The following is a 20,182-nucleotide window of genomic DNA, read 5'->3' as shown; positions in this document are numbered from 1 at the left end:
TGTGCCAGTGTGAAGACTGCTACAGCTGTGTGTGTGTGCCCTTTTATAGTTGTGTGTGTGCACACATACACACGTTCGCTTGCTGCGGGAGTGGTGTGTCCGACCCTTCTGAAGATCTTGAGGCGTGTTGCTTGAGCCCAGCTAGAGTATTCTGATAGGAGATAAGAACTGTTCCCCTTCGGAGTAGAGGGTAAAGGATCAGCAGGTTGTTTGCCGATATGCTGTATAGGCCTGCTGTTTGCCCCCTTGTGATACAGGGCTGGGGGCCCAAAGCAGATGCTGTAAACAGAGTGGAGAAGTTTTCAAGTTGGGAGTGATGTGTGTTGTGTTAGGCCTGGATGTGTGTTGTGTTAGGCCTATAATGTGTATTAGGTTAGGCCTATAATGTGTGTTTGCACTGGGTAGCAACTTGGGATTCTTAGCTGTATCGGAGTTAGAGCCTCACGCACCCAACTATAATTGTTGGTGATGAAAATATTCAGAACTTACTTTTCTTACTATTCTTACTATTCTACAGGATACCTGTGTCACCTGTCACACAATATTTAGGTAGATAATTGTGTTAACCCTAGGTTGTAACTGTAATCCTGTAGCTATTTGTAATTGTTCAGTGATGTTTATGAGCAGGGTTGGGAGGATTACTTACAGATAACCTGTTAAAAAATGTAATCAGTAACCTAAGTAACCTATCTAAGTATCACAATTTTAAAGTAATGTAATCTGATTACTTTCCATTACTTTTGGATTACTATCTAAAGTAGCTGCTGCATCAGTAATGGCATATGTAAATGTTTTGTGAAATTACTGTTTTTTGTGTGCAGTACTTAACTGTAGAACTGTTAAAGGCCCCGTCACACCATAACGTTCTGGTCAACTTTCTTTGATGTTGGTCACTGGTATAGCGCCAGAAGAGCGTTGTGTGGGCGCTGGTGACGCTGGTAATAGTCGGTAATCGGTGGTGATCGGCGGGGAACACTGGTCCCAAAAAAAAGTTTTGAACATGCACAAAAGTTCGTATGGAGACCAGCATTCTTCAATGTTTAATTTTAACTTTAAAACATTTTAACGTTTTGCTATTGTTAGTCAGTCGTTTCCCTAGCGTTACTTGGTTGTTATTCATCATTAGGTTTCATCGCGTCATTTTCATTGTTTGCTGTCGTCACACGTCGTCACGACCAAGTGACACGTCATCACACGCAAATAGTTTTCTGGGGTGTCTCACTTGGTCGCTGGTACACGCTCCTCATGCGTCAGTCCCACACTAGTCGTGCGTTATAGTCAAATGTTAGTCGCACGCCAGATGTGTCCACCTCGCCCTAGAACGCTCAAAATTGAACGATTAAAACTGTCAGAGACGAGGCCTTAAGGAGTTGTATAGTCCGGTCATTATCTTAAAATGAATCCCCACTGGACGAACAGTACAGGTTAGCTAAATAATGTTAACCGTAGCAAACTGACGTTAGTTCTGGTATTTATCTCCAAATACAAGTTTGTTAAGAAAAGTGAACTGTTGTTTAGGATCATCTAGAAAAAATGTACATTGTAACTGTACACAATGTTCTGTGAACATAATCTGCTATTTAAAAAGATCAAGGCTAATGTTTACATCCAACTGTCATAACTACAGTATCAGCTAACTGTCAGTTGTCGTGTAGAAGTTAGCTAGCGTAGAAATGTTGGTCTTACCTGTAAATGCTTCTTTAAATTGGACATGATTCCTTGGATAGGGACAGCATGTTCACTGCAGGGAGGCATAGACTGCATTGTACTATAATTATTTACACTTTCAGATTTTAACAAAAAGTGGCAATATTTACAGCCATTTAACGCATTTTTGTAGAGCTCATCATATCGACTTCACTGCTGTCTTCTGGGTTGTCTTCTCGTGGAGTTTTGTGAAGTGCACGTGTCGATGATAATGGGCCTCATTCTTGAACATTTTAAGCATTTTAAGGAATCGCATTTGAGACAACTCTGGACAATTTACGACTTCTGTCTGACTTAAGTCTTCTGAAGTTCAGAACAAATCCTAGATGAGAAAACTTTCCTGAATGCGAAATATTTTCCTAAATCCAATTCAGAAGAAATTCCTTCTTACATTCTTATTAACTGCGTTCGAGAATGAGGCCCAATGTTCTTAATTTGAAAATCTAAAATGTGTATTTTATGTGTGTAATCCTGTTTGTAATCCCAATTTTTCCTGTAAATATCTGTAATCTGATTACATCTTTTTTTGTAGCCTAACTGTATCGGAATTAGTGGTGGGCATAGATTAATTTTTTTAATCTTGATTAATCTCACTGTAATCTTGGAATTAATCTAGATTAAAATGGCTCATTCCACCAAAGGCATTCAGAATATGTGTGCTACCCAAATAATGACTAAAAGTAAGTCTTTGAGAACAAGAAAAAAAGTGGCCCGGGAGTTATACTGTCAGACCGGCCCACTCAGTAAACGGCGCATGGCCCACTCAATACACGGCGCGTTGCCCACTCAATGCATCGCATGTATGGACCAGTCATTGGCCTTCTTGGAAAAATACCCATAAACTTAACATTATTTTGGGTGATTACAAAGAAATTACATCATATATGTTTCATTTCTTTCGTTGAAATTCCGAAGTCCGTAAGAACACATTTCAGAATAAAAATAGGCACCATGAGGGTGAATACAAATCGCGAGGAGGCTTATAAATCTCAGTCAGTGATTGGAGCCTACTAAAGGGATTAGAGCAATTTATACGTTATCATGCTGTGTAATATGGAATAGTATGAGATGCTAGCGATGTCAGAGGGAAGGTCGGTCGGTGATGGAAGTGGGACAATATTTTGGACCATCCCAACCCCGTCGGACCACCGGGGATTCCCACGGTATCCCCGATGGCCAGTCCGCCCCTGCCCAGCTCCCAACCCAATTTGAGGGAGTCAGGTGGCTGAGCGGTGAGGGAATCGGGCTAGTAATCAGAAGTTTGCCAGTTCGATTCCCGGCTGTGCCAAATGACGTTGTGTCCTTGGGCAAGGCACTTCACCCTACTTTCCTCGGAGGGAATGTCCCTGTACTTACTGTAAGTTGCTCTGGATAAGAGCGTCTGATAAATGGCTAAATGTAACTTTGAGAATAGATTAACGGGGATATTTATTTTATCGCCAGATAAGAGTCTCACGTTAACGCAGCACGTTAACGGCGATAACGGCCCACCACTAACCGGAATATGTTTATCTTTTTTTGTATCCCGATTACGTACCGCCGTTACATGTATTCGTTTACTCCCCAATCCTGTTTATGAGTAAAACGGTTTTCCCCCTCTCTTGTAACAGAGAATTTTGCTGTTGTTTTAATGGCTCTGGTTCTGCCCGTAAATGCGAGCATCATCTTTCTGCTGTGTCTTCTTCTCTGGGTCTGCACCACACACAACCCCCCCCCCCCCCTTGCCCCAAGCAGCGCACTCAATTACACATACTGTATGCTGCCCAGCAAGCATAACTCACAAAGCTCAGTGCATTTTCCTGGAGCCTTGAATATCCACATGTATTTTCAAAATGGAAATATAGGATATTTAACACTAAACCATTACTGGACTTACAGTCTGTGGTCATAATTAGGGTCATACATCAGTTGGGAGGGCCTCAAAGGGCACTGGAAATGGATTGGTGACAACAGAATGGCATATTTGATTGAAAGTGCTCATTTTAAATGTCATTGTGGCTATCAACCGTATGGGCCTGTTCCGGAGAATCTTAATGAGATGTGAGATTGTTTAGGAACTGGTCCCGAAGGAATGTTGTAGTTTGTTGTCACATAGTTTCAGAATTACCATAGTTTAATAGTGTTCCATATTGGTGTGTCAATTATATCAATATGGCATAAAGCAGATGATGCTTCGGAGCCATCTCATCGGACTGATAGAGGAGATTACAAAACTGTATTGTATTCTGTAAATGTACACATCGTATCCTTGGCACATGGCAAGCCGCTGTGGAAATTCATGGACGGGGAAGAACTCGACAGAAGTGCTTTCAGAGAAAACTGGAGCAAAGCGAGAACCCGTTCGTCTCATCTCGACTTCAGAGCCTCCTGCTTCTTTAAATTGTTGGTTAATATATTTTGCTGGCTGACTGGGGGCTACACTCCATGCTGTTCTCCACAGATGAAAAAAAACAAAAAACGCTCTGCAGATTTAAATAATGAGAGAGTGAGGAGGAGGGGGGCTTGTAGTCTATCTACTATACAGAAAGTTTATCTGTAGTTTGTTGAGGTTGATTTTGGGCTGACCTGTAAGTAGTGTTCATCGTGGTCCTCTATTATGGGACATTTGAGCGGGCCATTAGTAATCATGGTTCTGCGCTGCAGGTTCCTACACAAACAGGCCATCTTTCTGCTGCTGCTTTTCTAAGCAGCAATTGAAATACCAAAATTAAGCTACATCAACCGTCAGTCGCTAACGAGGTTGTCTCACTAATGATGCCCATTCCTTCTAGATTTGGGAAATTGTTCAAACATTGCTGGTCGTACAATAATTTTCTTGTCTAATTTTCTTGCACTAATGATTTTGTGGTGACCAATAATGTGCTAATACCCCTGCGCATGTTTGCCCGTACACTTTGTGCTTCTATTTTTTTGTGTTTGTTGCCCTTCACAAGCTGACATTTAGTGCAATAAATCATTTTGTTTATATATATTTGGGAGGGCTTTGCTTGGGTTCCCTATAGGGAATTCTCTTGGGTGCTCCACTTCCTGGGAAAATATAACATTTTCTGTTAACTGTATACATTAATTTAGGTGTTATTTTGAAGGGTTCCGAAGACTATCAAACAAAACAGCTAAAATCCTCTATTAAAACAAGCCGCCTCAGAGACAAGATCATTTACGGAATATATTTTCAGAACAGAATTAGTGCTTCGGGCCCACAAACCTAAACAAGGTACATGAGGTACCACATTCTACAAAGGTTTCAAAGAACCCTCCCTCCCCCAAAAAACACCCCCATCTCAACGTGTCAGGATTTCACTGTGTTGAGTTGGTAACACCACCTTCTGCCCACCACAAAGCCCCATTTCTATCCCTGGGAGGGTCCATAAGCAAAACCATGAGCCGAGGTCAATCTTCCCCTGTGTAACATGATTACCAATATGAATTCTATCAGTCAGTTCTATTCCATCAGTGCCAGGTGAGGCGCCTGAGGGGGCATCCCCCCCTGACACTGCGAGGATATGAGAGAGAGATGGAGAAGAATGGAGAGATAGAGACAGAAAGAGAGAGGTAGGAAAAGAGAGGGAGATAGATAGAGGCAAAGAGAGAACCTTGAACCTTTTATGTCTTTATCCTGTCTTTATCCTATCTTAGTCTCTGTTGATACAGTATGTGTCTTTCTGGGTGTGTGATGAAATGTGATGCTCTATTTTTTCCACTAGTACATGAGTTTGATTGAGAAGTACTTATGTCTATTGGAGTTTGGGACTTCTGTAGAAGAGAGAGGAAGGATAGGTGCGAGAGAAGGACAGTATAAAAAAAATATATGGTTTCCGTTAGGAGGAAGAAGTTTTCCCAGAGCATGAATAAATGTTCCAGTGTCTGCAGGAGGCTGATGAAAGCATTGTTTATTTAGCCAGACAGGGGATCACACAGCCATGGATTTATTCATCAAAGCCGTGTTTCATAATTGACGTAATCAAAGTTAGAACAGCAAACTCATTACTTTGCCAAAATGTCACTTGGAATTGTCAGCACCCCAAATGCCATCAGCGGAGTGTTCGCACATATTCATCCTTCAGAGACTCATTTGGAAATGCTTGTGGTGTAGTAGGCTTCCTTTGATGCCAATAATACTATTCAGACAATCCCCATTGTGTACCTACTGCGATGTGAGTTATAGTGTGCTGTTAAATAAGTGCTGTATATTTCCTATTTCACAAAGGTAATGAATATCAACTCACTTCTAGCCTCCACAATCCAAAGAACAATATGATGTCTTCAAGACCAGGCATTCATAAAATTATATTGCTTTATTGAATATTACATATTTCATTGTTTACACCTTCCTCATTGACTCAATATTGAGTAACTTTTTTATGTCTTTTTTCAGTTAGGTGTCCTTTTTTAGTTTAACTTTCCTTTTGATCTTCCATATTTCATTTATTGGTTTTAAAGCAAATGCATGGTGCAACCCTGGTCTTAAAGGCAGGGTAGGCAAGTTTTGCTAACCTAGCTGTAGCATCCAATCGAACTGAGAAGGCCAGAACTGATGGTTAAAGAAACTTTTATTCTTTCCGTCCGTGCCATTTAACCAAGAGCTAGACAAGAACAAATAAACCATAATTACCATTTTGTACATTTTCTCTGTATTTCTAGCTAGATCTTACATTAGCATAACCATATTACCATACATTCATACATAGACATTTCAAATTGCTCAAAATACATTCATTTATATCATAAACCTTGTTCCCCTGTGGACTGTAGCTTAACATTTGAATAACTGATGATCTTTTTACTGTAATTTATGCTTTTAACCATTAACCGTAACTTTCTTAACCTTTCTTCTTTTTGTCTTCTTCATGCAAACGTTCATATTACGTAACTTCCGCCCAAAACAGGAAGTTATCAAAATAAAAGCAGAGAAACCATGTATATGAGCAATGTACCATGTATCTGAGTTAATCTGACCTTTAGATTTATTCGTTACTACCAGGATGTGAAGTTTATTTCAGCAAATATGACAAAGTGCTTCTGAACAGCAGTACCTACTAGGCCAATCAATTATGTATTAGTCTTTGTGGATTACGGTTGTTACCCTCTTGCCTTTTTAAATTAGCCAAATGCTCTTTTCATTCACTTTTTAAATCCTGTGGCAAGGTTAAGGATTATGGATGCCTATCCACGTATGAAGATCAAAAGGATTATCGGGTATAATCCCATTTTTGAATCCCCACAGTTTCTGCACATCTACCAATTCTTTTCGGTTCATGATCTTCCCACTGCCCCACAGGTTAGCATGGCACAGTGCCCCCTAATCTCCCTCCACTCCCTCTCTGTTTATATTAGTTTCAGTCTCTCATTGAGACAAATCCTAATCCTAACCCATAGACCAGGATTCAGCGGATGCAATGACCTGGACAACAAATGTGTACTTACTCGTCAAAATAAGTACTTTGGTTCTGCTGCACACTGAAGGCTTAATGTCACCATGTCTCAAGAGTGACAGATATATGTGGACTTGTTCCCTCCTGGCCCTGTAAAGGTAAAGTGACACTGTGAAATGATCTCCCTGAGTAGGTGAGAGGACTATTGATAGAGCCACAAAAATAAGACCTTTAGAAAGTGCAGTGTGTGTCATGAGAAGCAGGGGTGTTGTTGTTCATATCATCCGTTCCCTTCCCCAGTCTCCCACCATGCCTCAGACTGACGAGAACGTGAACCGCTCCTGCCTTCTCTTCCTCCTCCAAATCCCTTCAACCTCAGTTTCCTACATTTATCATCTACTGCATCCACTGCAGTGTAATGGAGTATATCCATATTCTAAATGAGGACTTACAAATGGCAACTGCCTAAGGAAGGGGCGAAATATAGGACAATATTTAAACCTTCGAAAATGCTTAGTTTTGCATGAAGAACTCAAACGTATCCACTCTATCAGAGTAAAGGAATCTGTCTTTATTTAGAATTCCTCTGCATTTATAGTTTATAGAATCTCTCATGGTGGACATATAGCCAGCGGTCTGTAAACTGCAAGAAACAAGATTGGTCTTTATTCCAGTTGAAAATGAAATAATCCCCTGAAATATATGATTTTGGTGATGCATAAAAATTTGGTATGGGACTTAAGTATATTTTACAGCGTGTGACTGGAATACTGCTTACACAGGGGGCCCCAGTGACTTGATGGGTTATGCTACGCTACACAACAGCATAAGAGATAACAGATAACAAAAGATAACCCGCAACAAAGTGTTAATGTTTTGCTATTGCCCCTGTACTACCAGGATACCTATAGTATCATATAGTGCAATCATATAGTTACATGGTACTTTAACCATGATTATATGATATATGAGGCATCCCCTGAAGCCAGGTCTGATTGTACTGAATGCATCCTCAGTCTTCTTTGTGATACATATTCTCATCAGAACACTTTTGAACAGTTTTCGCTTAACAAAAATCCAATACTCCTTCACTGCTGTGCCGATCAATTCTCATATGCTTTATGCATTGGTCTGTGCCAGGCAAAATCAGATAGACACAGTAGAATGTATTAATTATCCCAGAAATTCAGATAATATTCACTTTCAACAGGTTTTGTTTTTTTTAAGTATCTTCTCCAGTTGAGAGAAAGCCAGTCACTGACTCTAGGCTAAGCAGTGCAACGTTTGAAGAAGCTCTACACAGAGTTAGGATAACTGGGGGTTAGCCATGTACTAAGCTAGCCTAGCATAGTTCTCTTGACAGATTCCGTACGTCACATTCCGCAAACCACTTAACACTTGCTTTTCAGATATTGCAATGTTGGATGAGCAGTGAAATCAATAGGAACATGAGGTGCAATTGATTTGGACCATGCAGTGTGACACAACTGGCTCGGTGCGCCATCGGAACATCATCGTTCATCATAGACACACGATCCACGGGCTACATTTCACAAAGTTTCATCATCATCAGTGGCTGCCATTCTTTTCCCATGGTGGCCCAGCTTGTGAATGACTGCTCTGTGAAGGCTCTCTCTTTCTCTCTCTACTGCAGAACAGACAGCCATCCCACCTCCATATGCAGCTCTGCTTGAATGAAGTATTCTTAACATCTTATCGTGCGAGGGAGGACAAATGCAGTACACATCAATGATCACATCCGGTTAGCGCTAACCTTTACATGTGAGCCGCTGCCACAAAATCAGGATCCGCATTCAATAATGTATGCTTGGTTTAATGGCCCTACGACCCCTCTGTAACTGAAAATCCTCTCCCTCCCCCTCCCTCATTGGAGGTTATTTCCCCGGGTGATATTGGCTGTGCCCTCCTGGATGACCTAGGGATATGGCTCAACTGCCCTGGGAATGGGTTTGGTTCCTCAATCACGTGCGCAAGCTTTATCACCTGATTAATGACCTCATCAACCTGTCTGGTTAGGCTGACTCGGAAATCGGAATCAATAATTCAAGGGCAAATTAATTCAACTTGAGATTGCCCCCTAACAAGTGTGTGTACTATACGTTTGTCTGGGATCGGTTTTGGGAGGGCTCAAGGTTTTAGCCCACCTTTGTGTAGTCAAGCAGATCTTTAATGTGTTGCTTAGACCTGTGGATGTTACAGTATCAGAGTCCAAAAAGATAAACATTCTACAGGTAGGTACAGATAGATTTTAGGCTTGAGACGGTTCCATATGAGCCAAGAGTACAGCAGATCTTTTGCAAGAACAATGAAGGTCGATGTTCAATTATGCAGAAAGTGCAATTCCCTCAAGCACTCAACGGACAGATAAGAGGAGAAGGTGTGCTATCTGTCCATCAAAAGGTCATTGTCCAGTCCTTAGTGTTCACTCATTTCACAGAGAACACGCTCCTAGACCCATGTGTGAGCTTGTGGCAGGTAAGCATGCACAGGTAACATCCCGTCCTCAAACGCAACTGTCAGGCCCATCAGTTGTCACAGCTGGATGTTTTATTTGCTACAAGTCTGACCTTCTGATGATAGGCATCCAGCCAGGAACACAACAGGGGTCACATGTAATTTCCCAACCATTATCTGGACGAATGACAGGCCTGTCGGTAGCTGGAGAGGACCCATCTGATTGAATGGTAGATATCCTGGTCCTCCTTAATGTTAGAGTGTGGGTGGCTCAGCTCATCATCAAAACTGAGAGGCTGAGAAATTGTCTTGACGGAAACCTCATTTTTGTCCCACAAGGGTACAATCTAAGTGGTATCTACTGAGTACTCATGAACAATGCTGTGGTGGTTTGCCAGAGCTATTAGATTGGCAGGTCATAAGGGAGATGAGGTATCTGATTCCTACTCGCAAACACACATACACACAACAGTGGAGTTTCAGCGGAGTCTCCCTTCTTTGGCATAGCGGGACCCACCCTATGCTCTCATATGTCTTGATAAGCTGTCAGAGTCAGAACTAATGGTAAACAAGCAAAGGCTTGTGGAATCTTCCAGCTAATCCACTAGTTCCTTTTGGACAAAAAGCACTGTAATACTTTCTCAAAAAATAAGGAAACTCCTCAAATGACACATACAACCAAAGTTTACTTTACAGCGGCTCTAAAATGTTCATCCGAGAATATTTTCAAATTCCCTTATTGAATTTCTTTAAAGGTTCCATTCCTTTTTCTTCTTTCTCAGAAATTCCCTGCACGCAGGAGATAGAGTATGTGCTTGAAAAGCTGACAGATCTCTGTAATTATTTTTAATGTGCCTTCTGTCACTTGGTTTGATGAATTGTGTTACATTTTATGTGTTGTTGTTTTTTTTGTTGCAGTGGGATACCTGGGAAAAAATGTGGCACCATTATCTTGTCTGCCGAGGAGTTGGGAAACTGCAGAGTGAGTACAGAGTGTTTTCATCTTCATATTTTCTCTTAGTTCCTAAATGTTAGTACCTCGACTGACATTCAATCTGGAACACAGATGCATTCCATAAGGTGTGTGAACGTTTAGCAGTATCAACCAGCGTTAGATTTTACCGATGACAGCATATCTGTGTCTTCTTGGGTTGGCGATGGTCCATTACCATATATGGAATTATTTTTCTGGTGAAGATCCCATGAATATCAATAGCTCCTAAATCACGCCATATTCGTTCCAGTCACTGGAATGGCCATTTGCTCCCACACATGCTGTTAATCTAGGAATCAGTGTTAACTGCTTGTGTCCATTCATTCATTCTCTCAGCACCGTTAAATGAGAGTAGTAAATAATCTCATTACAGCTGCTGCTGTTAGTGCAAAGCTGCCAAGACTTATTGGGAACAATTGCCCTCCCAGGATGACTGTAAACCAATCTACTGAGCGGCTAAGAAGAGTGCAGTGCATCCTAATACACCTACTGGCCATATGAAAACAGATGAGGTTTGTAACCCATTTGTCCACATTGCTCATGAGCTTGCTGAAAAGGTATGTTATTGTACTGTGGAAGCCCCCAACAGTGAACGGCAGAACCCTGGATACTAAGAGGTTGACCCATAGCTCCTAGGCCGTGTCTTACAGTGATTCCACTGACGTTAGCGCATTATCCGTTTACGCAGGGCTCGCAGTAACAGCACGATAACCATTGTGGACCTCGCCCTTTCTGACTGATGTGTCATTATGACGCTTGTGGAAACAGTATCAAAGGTCATCTGTGAGTCACAAGGTGCAATGGATCTACGATGATGGGAGTTAGTTTCATCACGCAAAAGTGCCACTTCCACTCTGGATTGCCAATATAAATGCAAATGATAGTTATCACCACAAAGACGATCCTCTCTTCCTCACCCCTCAAGTGTTGATTAATGAAACAAAGGTTTGGAAGCCACCCTCAACCTGCAGTGATTATGTCTGAACTCAATTCAGGAAAAAAAGGAAACACCTTTTCAAAGTTTAATGGCGTGGCAGAAAAGTGGGGTTATGCTTGAATCAGAGGAAACTGGGCATCCCTACTGTCAGCAGAATTCCCTGGCTGATGTCTTAGAGCAGTTTTAGAGCTACCTTAGATCTGTCTATATATTTGGATGTTGTTTACCTGAACAAGTCAACTGTGTGAACAGAGTTTGTGGAGTGAGGTAAACATTCACTCTTCCTGTGGACCCCTGAATGACTGCTGTTGGAAAGGGCTGCTTCGAGTGAACTGCAGGTGCTTGTCGTGATGACTAGGTGCAGGTTGGCTCTCACCTGCTCAGAGAGAAGGTTCCACTAGGTGTCATTAGAAAAGCTCTGATCAAAAAGGCTCGACTTGGCTCTCATTACTGACGCTTTGGGTCCACACTGGAGGGTTGTGCATGGAAACGTCCGCAGCTTTTCATCTCTCACATCAAGTTCCAGGCCAGAGTGAGTCCAATGTGTGCAGTCTAACTCCAAGCAGGTGGTCAGTATTCCTATCTGGTTAAAAAGAATAAAAACCAAAAATGAACTGCAGTGCTTGTTACCATAATTCTAAGATACATCGAGTACTGAGTTTAAAATAAATGACGCTTTTTTCTCATGGAACACCCCCGTGGAAAGAACACTGTGGTATACTCAAGATGATTGTTATTCCTTTCAGATGTGCATAATCCATGCATTCTTATTGCTGTGCTAGGACATACTGTAACGATCACCAAGGGTGTACCGGCATCCGTTAAAGGACCAAACAAAACGTCCGCCTGCCTCTGCTCCAACTTCATTGTGTGCTGCTCCCTTGCTTCAAGTCTTTTGAGAGGCCAGTCACACACTTTGAAAGCCCGGCGGTGAATTATTATGCCACACCCACCCTGAGCTCCGATAGCTGCTAGACCAGAGAAGGATGTGTTTTGCATATTGTACTGTAGTTGCATGTTCCCTCATGATCCTGGCACCCCAGTGACTGATGGACATGAATGCAAAAATAGAGCCTCAGAGAGTTGAGGTGTTGTCCATGGATTCTGCCAGCTCAGGCCAGCCTGGCAGCATACAGTTAGGCTCTGTAGGGGATACCAGGCTGCACTGTAAATAGATATTGTTGTTTTAGGTGCTGAGAACGGTGAGGCACTGCTAGAGAGTCTCTCCACGGCGTCCTAACATATGACATCTCACTTGAGAGTTCAAAATGTTTCTAGTCGTGCGGTAGATTGCTAGAGTAACCACATTAAGGACTGTAAGTTTTTCATGCTGTACAACATCAACAGAACTGACTTACATCCATTTTCCTGTCCCTTCCGCTCTTACTGGGAAGAAAACAGTTGTGGACCCAGAGACTGAGACAAAACTCCAAGATAATCACTCCTCAAATAATTGGGTGGGAAAGTGGAAAATGGAAATACAACAGCTTGGCTCCCATTTAGCCACCGCTGTCCTAATCAGTAGACAAACCTTTTTTTCCTCCTAATATCCACCGCCACAACTGTTTCTCTACAGTGACAATTAAATAGAGCAGAGTTTATCAGAAGCAGGCCAATTTGCTGGAAATTTGACTCTTTTATTTCCTCATATTTATCTAATATCTCATCTGTCCCTGTGTTTGCAGTAAGCATATTAAAGTTGGAAAGCACAGTTGTGTGTGTTCAGGATATAGGGGAGAGGGGTTTATTAGGAAGTCCTTAGTTCCGAGGGCCTACCAGTGCCCGGTACCATACCAGCAGGTCTTACATTCTTTCATTCCTGTATGGTGAATGCTTCTTCAGTAATGGTGCCAATATCCAGCCGTAGCCATTTTTCTTGGATCTACAGCCACCTGGCAAATGTGCTTCTGTTCCTCGCACACATAATGCACGAAATAGCTTCCATAGAGAGGGAGGTGGGCAGAAAGACAGAGAAAGAGAGAGGGATAGAGTGAGGAAGCTAAAGAGAGTGAGAGGGAAGAGTATGGGGGAAAGGTGAAAGAATCAAGGTCATAAAGTGGAGGCTTGCATACTTCAGAATGTTTTTTCTCAGTTATGGGTGGGCAGAATTAATGACACCACCCTGACTTCTCTCTGTTTTCTCGTCCTACTTTGACCACCTTTTCTCATGCACTTCCGTAACCATTACACTGACCAACACCTAATTTAAACGGCTACGGATTCCAGAGTGGTATTCATTGTCTCTCAGGGCTGTGAGCAGTGAAAGGGAACCTTAATGAGTATAATTATGGTAATACTATGCCTTCTAAAGTATTATTAGACACACACACACACATGCACAGAGAAAGAGAGAGAAGCAGCAAGAGTATATGAGTGATTTTCAGTCTTTTTATGGTGGATTTTCCAGCCTTGTGCTCCAGTTATTTTCACATTCTCCATTGCAAGTTGTGGTCTAGGTTCTTGAGTCATTTGCCCAGACACATAGATAAATGAGTATTAATTATTTCGGTCTGACAGATGTGACATTTGCTTTTGCCTGCATCAGGATGCAGACCGCTCCTTGCTTTTATTTGGTGCTTGGGTGCTTTTATATCTCGACACGAGGCATATAAATCAACAACAGCAAGCATACAGAGGACACTCTAATCTCTCAGGAATTTACTCTGTCCTCTCCCTTGCCTTTTTGTCTCTTTGCCTCTATCTATCTCCCTCTCTTTTCCTACCTCTCTCTCTCTCTCTCTCTCTCTAGGATTGCGCCACCATGCAGTTCTGTGCAAACAAGCTGGACAAGAAGGACTTCTTCGGAAAGTCCGATCCCTTCATGGTCTTCTACAGGAGTAACGAGGATGGGACGTGAGTAATGAACACACATCCCTGTATTCCGCTGCCTTAGAGAGAGATGTGTGAGGGCTAAACTGATGGATCAACAAGGTGGGAGAACGGAGGAGTCGAAAATGGGTCTGGGAAACTGCAGAAAGGACCGGCATACAAATATAGTGATGCTGGCTTTAGAAACACCGGCGCAGTCTCACAGCAAACTAAGTACGATTATTTCCCAGAGGGCAACAGCTGGTACTGATGTCTGAGCTTTGGTGTGTGAAGTGAGGAAGGTTGCTTTTAGGACATTGATCATTATTGGGTTTTGGGGTGTGTGCGTGTGCTTGTGTTTACGTGTGTCTCTCCACAGGTTCACTATCTGCCATAAGACTGAAGTGGTAAAGAATACACTCAACCCTGTGTGGCAGGCCTTCTCCATTCCTGTCAGGGCACTGTGCAATGGAGACTATGACAGGTAAGACAAGCACACACACATACACACACCCACACATTTTCACACAGGGGGTTTGGGTTTGGTGGTGCACAATTTTGATATGTTGTGCAAGATGGGCCAGGCTCAGCAAATTTGGACACATTGATTTTTCAATGTTATTTTATCTGTGGCCACAATTGGAGACTTACAGCAGAGTATGATATCTCTTAACTGCCTGCTCGACTAGGCTGCACACCTATTGATTTGTCTAGGCGCTGGCAATGGCGTTTTTGATAAGTCTCTGATTGGCTATTCCCATGGCTTTTCTAATCTGTAGTGAGCAAGAGTGCTGACAAGCAGGAAGAAGACTCTGCCAAAACGCGAAGTGTCTGTGTGTACGCTTGATGGGAGCGAGTGAGAGTCCTGTCCTGTGGGTGTCGGAATGTGTGGCGGGCACCTGTGTGGGACTCCAGATCGCACCGAACCTGGCAACCCCTCACACGCACACACTGGAGTCGGCATCAGAGACACTGTTTCCCTATTTGCACTATCCCCCCCCCCACCACCCCAACCAGCCTCCTCTTGTTCTCAGATAGGTGGGACAGCAGCCCTGACACATGGGGGGCTGAGGAGGAGAGGGAAGGGGAGGGTGAGGGGGGTCTTCCAAAAATAATAACTTTGGATTGGCCGTGCGTAGGACTGAAGGTTGTTACCGTAAGGTAGCCAGTGGACAGTGCCACATTTGATAGTCCCATACGCATCAGTGGTTACAGTATGTTCAGCACTTGGGACTTTTTTATGAATCAATGTTTTATGAATGAATCTGTGTTAAATTATTCCATTGCCCCAGACCGGGCATTCTTCATTGAAAACAAATGTGTCTTAATGGACTCATCTGGATTGATAAAGGCCTAGTAAAATATGTGATGTAAAATGTACACAAAGAGAGGTAGATTAAGAGAGAATTCGATTATTCTCTCTAATAATGCCAGGAATCTGTGTGTGTATCTGTGTGTGTACAAATTAGAATGGGTTTAGTTTTCCACGATCATCTCAAGAACCGGGAATTCTGCAAAGTTCATATTTTGCAGGTGTCCTTTTTATAATCCAATGGAGTGACATTGTTTGGACAAGCATTTTGACATCAAATAATGAAAAAAAAATAATCAGCCGGTTTGGCTTGCTCTCTCCGCTCTGGACTCAGCCATCTTGAGTTGACTGAGCTGCACTAAGCTAGCTCTCGTGAGCCAAAAAAATATGGATATAATGAGCCAAAAACAGGCATAAGACATGAACAATATTATTAATGTCAGTGCGATACAGAAAATTTAAGACTATTTTACAGATGAAATACTGGCTAGCTAACGTAGAAAAATACATTTAAAGTGGATGGTTTATTTCAGTAGGTGTAGATGGAAAGTTATTAGCTACAATTGTTGCTGTGTAGACTTATGGCTCTGGACTACAAAAAGTCACAACGGTTTCACCTAGAAAGGCAATTGATTTTCATTGGTTCAGGCATCCTCGCTTGACAACCTTTTCAATTAGCAATTCACAATGGGTACCCGATAGCAACTTTTATTTAGAAGCGGATTCGCTTTAATAACCGATATGTTCAGGTTAGCAGTGCTGGCATATTAATCAGCTGCTTTCAAAGGGTTTTCTTTATGGATTAAATGCTGACTAGCTAACTGAACAACAATATAACATGGATCCTTTCAGTATAGACAGTGAATTTTGTTACATAAATGTGTTTACTGATGGTAAAACTACCTGCACATGGCAAATGTGCTACAACATTATAATCACAGCTGCATTAAGGACATTGGCACTGTTCCTACCACTTAAGTCTCATTGGTCAGTAGTTGGGTCTTATTTATGTGAATGCGATACAGAAAATACAACACCATTTTACAGCATTGTATAGCACAAAGGAAAAAATAACAAATGTAACCTAAACATTGCAAACACCTCTTAGGCATAACTGTACATGTAAGCGCTGTATGGTGAATTAAGCCTACAATTATGATAACTGGCTAAACCATTGAGCATGTAATGACTTCTGTTATGAACTAAATGTCTAGATGTTTGTGGTGGTAAGACAATTAACAGAAAACCAATATAATACATTTTGATCAACATAACATAAGCAATTGATAACGTAGGAAACAGCAGATAAATGAAGGCTACATAATCATTTGCATGAATATACTAGACCAGAGCATTGGCCATTTGTTTAAAATAATGAGATGTTGCTTCTATAGTTCCGTATATAGTTCCAATAATCTGTATATGTGTTTTCACTTCATCTTAATCACAGACTGCATCACGTGCAACGTGCACTAGTTCTATATAATTGTGATGATGGGAGGATAATTAAAGTAACCAAACTCTGCAAGATGCCCCAGATAGTGTGATATTGTATCATCCTTCCTAAATCAAAGACCTTCGTTGTTGTCAGAATCCTGGATTTTTTCCACTTGTCAGGATTTTGAGAAACCTTCTTGGCCTGTATTCGGTGTTTGATTTCCGGGTCTTGTGTTTCTGTTGTGCTCCCTGCTTCAGACACTCTCCGTGGGGGATCGGTTTTCATATTTTTTTTCATTTCCGACGTATGACATGGTCTCTGGGGTGACTTATGAGTGCCGTCATCACATCCAGGGGGTTCCTGGCATGCTGGCGAAGATGCCTTTTTTGTGTTTGTTCCTCTTAGTGTTTTTCTGGAAGTGGTAATAGCTTTTTAGTTTCAGGATCTGCCCTGAGGCCGGCCCCTAGCTGAGCTTGTTTGACTTGGTTCTTTAACTCTGATCTTCGCATCAGCGAGGAATGATTTGGCTTGCACCCTCATTTCCAACTGATCTGTTTATTTGATTATGTTTGTCAATCAGTGGTCTTCCTCTCACTCCCTTTCTTTCTCTTTCTCTCTCTAGAACATATTCTCACATTTTGTCTTGCTACCAAACACACTTTGGTGTGAGGATAGTGGGGCAGGACCACATTTTTCCTCCTCCTCCCCCTCGTCTTTCTGCTCTGTACCCTCCTCCCCCACCTGCCTGCCCCCCTCCCACCACTACCTCCTCCCCCTCCTTGTCCTGGATTAACTGAACCTTGATTGACAGGTCCTGGAGGGCAAAGCCACCTGAGTAATGTGCCAGAATGGGAGTACCCCACCCCCTCCCCTCTTTCCCGCCTCCATTTCTGTCTATCCCTCTCATGTTTATATTAGGTTCCCATCCCCCTGTTTATTTTGGGATGCTCATTTGCTGTGCTTCTGCTGCTCTGCCTATGTACCTTTAGCAGCTAGAGGAAAACGCACATTGCTAAACTTAGAGCTCAGTCAACACACTCTCTCTCACTCTTTCTCTCTCTCACTATTTCTAGCTCTCTTCTCTGCTGGGAAATTTTTCACTTTCCTTCAACTTTTCTCATTGTGTTTCTTAACTTTAAATAAGTATTTTTCCAATTCATTGTTAAAGTTTATCTTACCTGTATGACAAGCATTTAGTTGTAAATGTTTGGAGAGCAAACATTTCTTCCTCGTTCTGCAAATGTTTTCGACCGGAGTTCATTTTAAACTTTTCGTCCAATAACCAATTTTAACTCCAAGGTTACAAATCATTTGTGCAACATCACACTTCTTTCTTTGGTGAACATAATACAGAAGTCCTTTCTTTGGTGAACAAAATATTGAGTACGTAATTAGATAATGTGGTTTCAAATCGGTCCAGCTTCTGTGTAATGTCCTAAATTAATTTGATGGGATAATTGATTTTTTTTTGAGACAGAGAGAGAAAGAATGACAGCACTTTGTAAGATTGATTTAATTCTGATCTCTCAGATTAATGAGATGTAATAGCTTCGTTTCACCACAGGACCAAACAAACAGCTAGACTCCAACTCTTGGAGATCTTTTAATTACACTGCAGTCGTTCTGGACTGCATTAATAAGAAGACCCTGGTACCTGCCTGTTGTTGATACAGTTTTAAGTTGCACTCACACAACCACTCTCTCTTGCTGTCACTAACTATAACCCTTTGATCTGTTTTGCAGAACAATCAAGGCTGAAGTGTATGATTGGGACAGAGATGGCAGGTGAGGGTTTAACAGTGCACTCACACACACACACACACACACACACATGTATGGTTAATCCTTTAGAAATACCTTTTTATTTGGTTCCACGATATCTTTCAACAAGATGAAACAGTTCTCCCCCCCCACCCCACCCATTCATATCTCTGAAAGCTTTCATTCATCTTGATCATGAATGACACACTACCTTTATTTCACCAATGGAATCTCTCTGTATAAGCTGCTTGGCCAACCTTTTTCTTCCACACAGACCAATGACAAATATTATGTTGGAATCTTTCCAAAATGACCTGGTACTGTGTACAGTAATATATGGTACAGTTCTGGGAACTGTCATAGGCAGGGCCGGACTTACCATTGGGCTTGACTGGGCTACAGCCCATGGGCCCCGTCCTGTTGGGGGTCCCGCCCGTTTATGTGCAGCGGAGGACTAAGCTATATTAGCCAGAAAGCTAAGTTATGCTAGCAAGATTCATAGACATGAACATTGTGTACGGTTGACAAACAGTAAATATAATTTGACAATATGTTTGACAAGTTGCAGAAACTCATTTCCGGGAGGTCCCCCCCCCCCCACCCCCCCCCCCACCCCGAAACGCTCCCATGACAGCGAGTTGAATAGCAAATGGATGTGAGATGATCGCATTAAAAAAAAGTAATTATAATTCGACAGTATGTTTAACATCAAGACTAGCCAGCTATCTAGCCATGTCATTGTCCCTCAATAATTTAGAACGGTTAACAGTTTTGCTGGAACTACTTGGCAGAATCGAGTATTTACCCAGACCATGGTATAATTCAGATTAATTAAACATTTAAATAGACTTCAGCAATTACCATAAATAATGTTATTTTGTTTAGTTGTTTGATCAAAATTGTGAGCCCTATTTTATTCTTAACCTTTAGAGTTAACCAGAGTGAGTTATTTTTTCAAAACGAAAGCTAGCTAGCTTTAGTAAGCTTCCGTTACCTAGCAACCTAGCATAATACTCGTAGCAATGCTACTACCTGCTAGTGTTACTTGTTAGCCTCCTAATTGTACATTTTGAAGCCATACTATAGCGTTTGTCATATAGTTTTTGTCTATCGGAAAATAGTCGGTTGGAATGTTCAGAATCACATGTGTGACGGTACTCTGTGGGGTCCGCTTTCGAACGATCACATACGTGACGCTACTAATTAACGGGTTAATTTATCCAGAATCGTGCAGCTCTAAATACATATAGCTTGTGTATAATTTTGTTCTATTCAAAGTCATGTAGGCCTATAGTTGGTAGGGTCCGAAAATTGACCCAAGCCCAGGGGCCCCCTCCGCCCTATGTCAGGCCCTGGTCAGACAGGTGTAACAGACCAG

General features: G+C 41.9%; 1 protein-coding gene across 1 annotated transcript in view; it reads left to right on the top strand.

Annotated features, from left to right (window-relative positions):
• Positions 1 to 20,182, top strand: part of cpne5a (copine Va) — a 79,246-nt gene that overhangs the window by 40,653 nt on the left and 18,411 nt on the right. Inside the window, exons 8-11 of the mRNA XM_084680004.1 lie at positions 10,473 to 10,536; positions 14,235 to 14,338; positions 14,673 to 14,777; positions 18,787 to 18,828. Of these exons, the coding sequence (XP_084536130.1) occupies positions 10,473 to 10,536; positions 14,235 to 14,338; positions 14,673 to 14,777; positions 18,787 to 18,828 (315 nt within the window). The remainder of the gene's footprint in view (positions 1 to 10,472; positions 10,537 to 14,234; positions 14,339 to 14,672; positions 14,778 to 18,786; positions 18,829 to 20,182) is intronic.

This window comes from Hypomesus nipponensis, chromosome 18, assembly GCF_054491055.1.
Source record: "Hypomesus nipponensis isolate SF chromosome 18, ASM5449105v1, whole genome shotgun sequence".
NCBI lineage: Eukaryota > Metazoa > Chordata > Actinopteri > Osmeriformes > Osmeridae > Hypomesus > Hypomesus nipponensis.
Note: the sequence above shows the minus strand (reverse complement) of the source record. Positions and strands in the feature narration are given on the sequence as shown.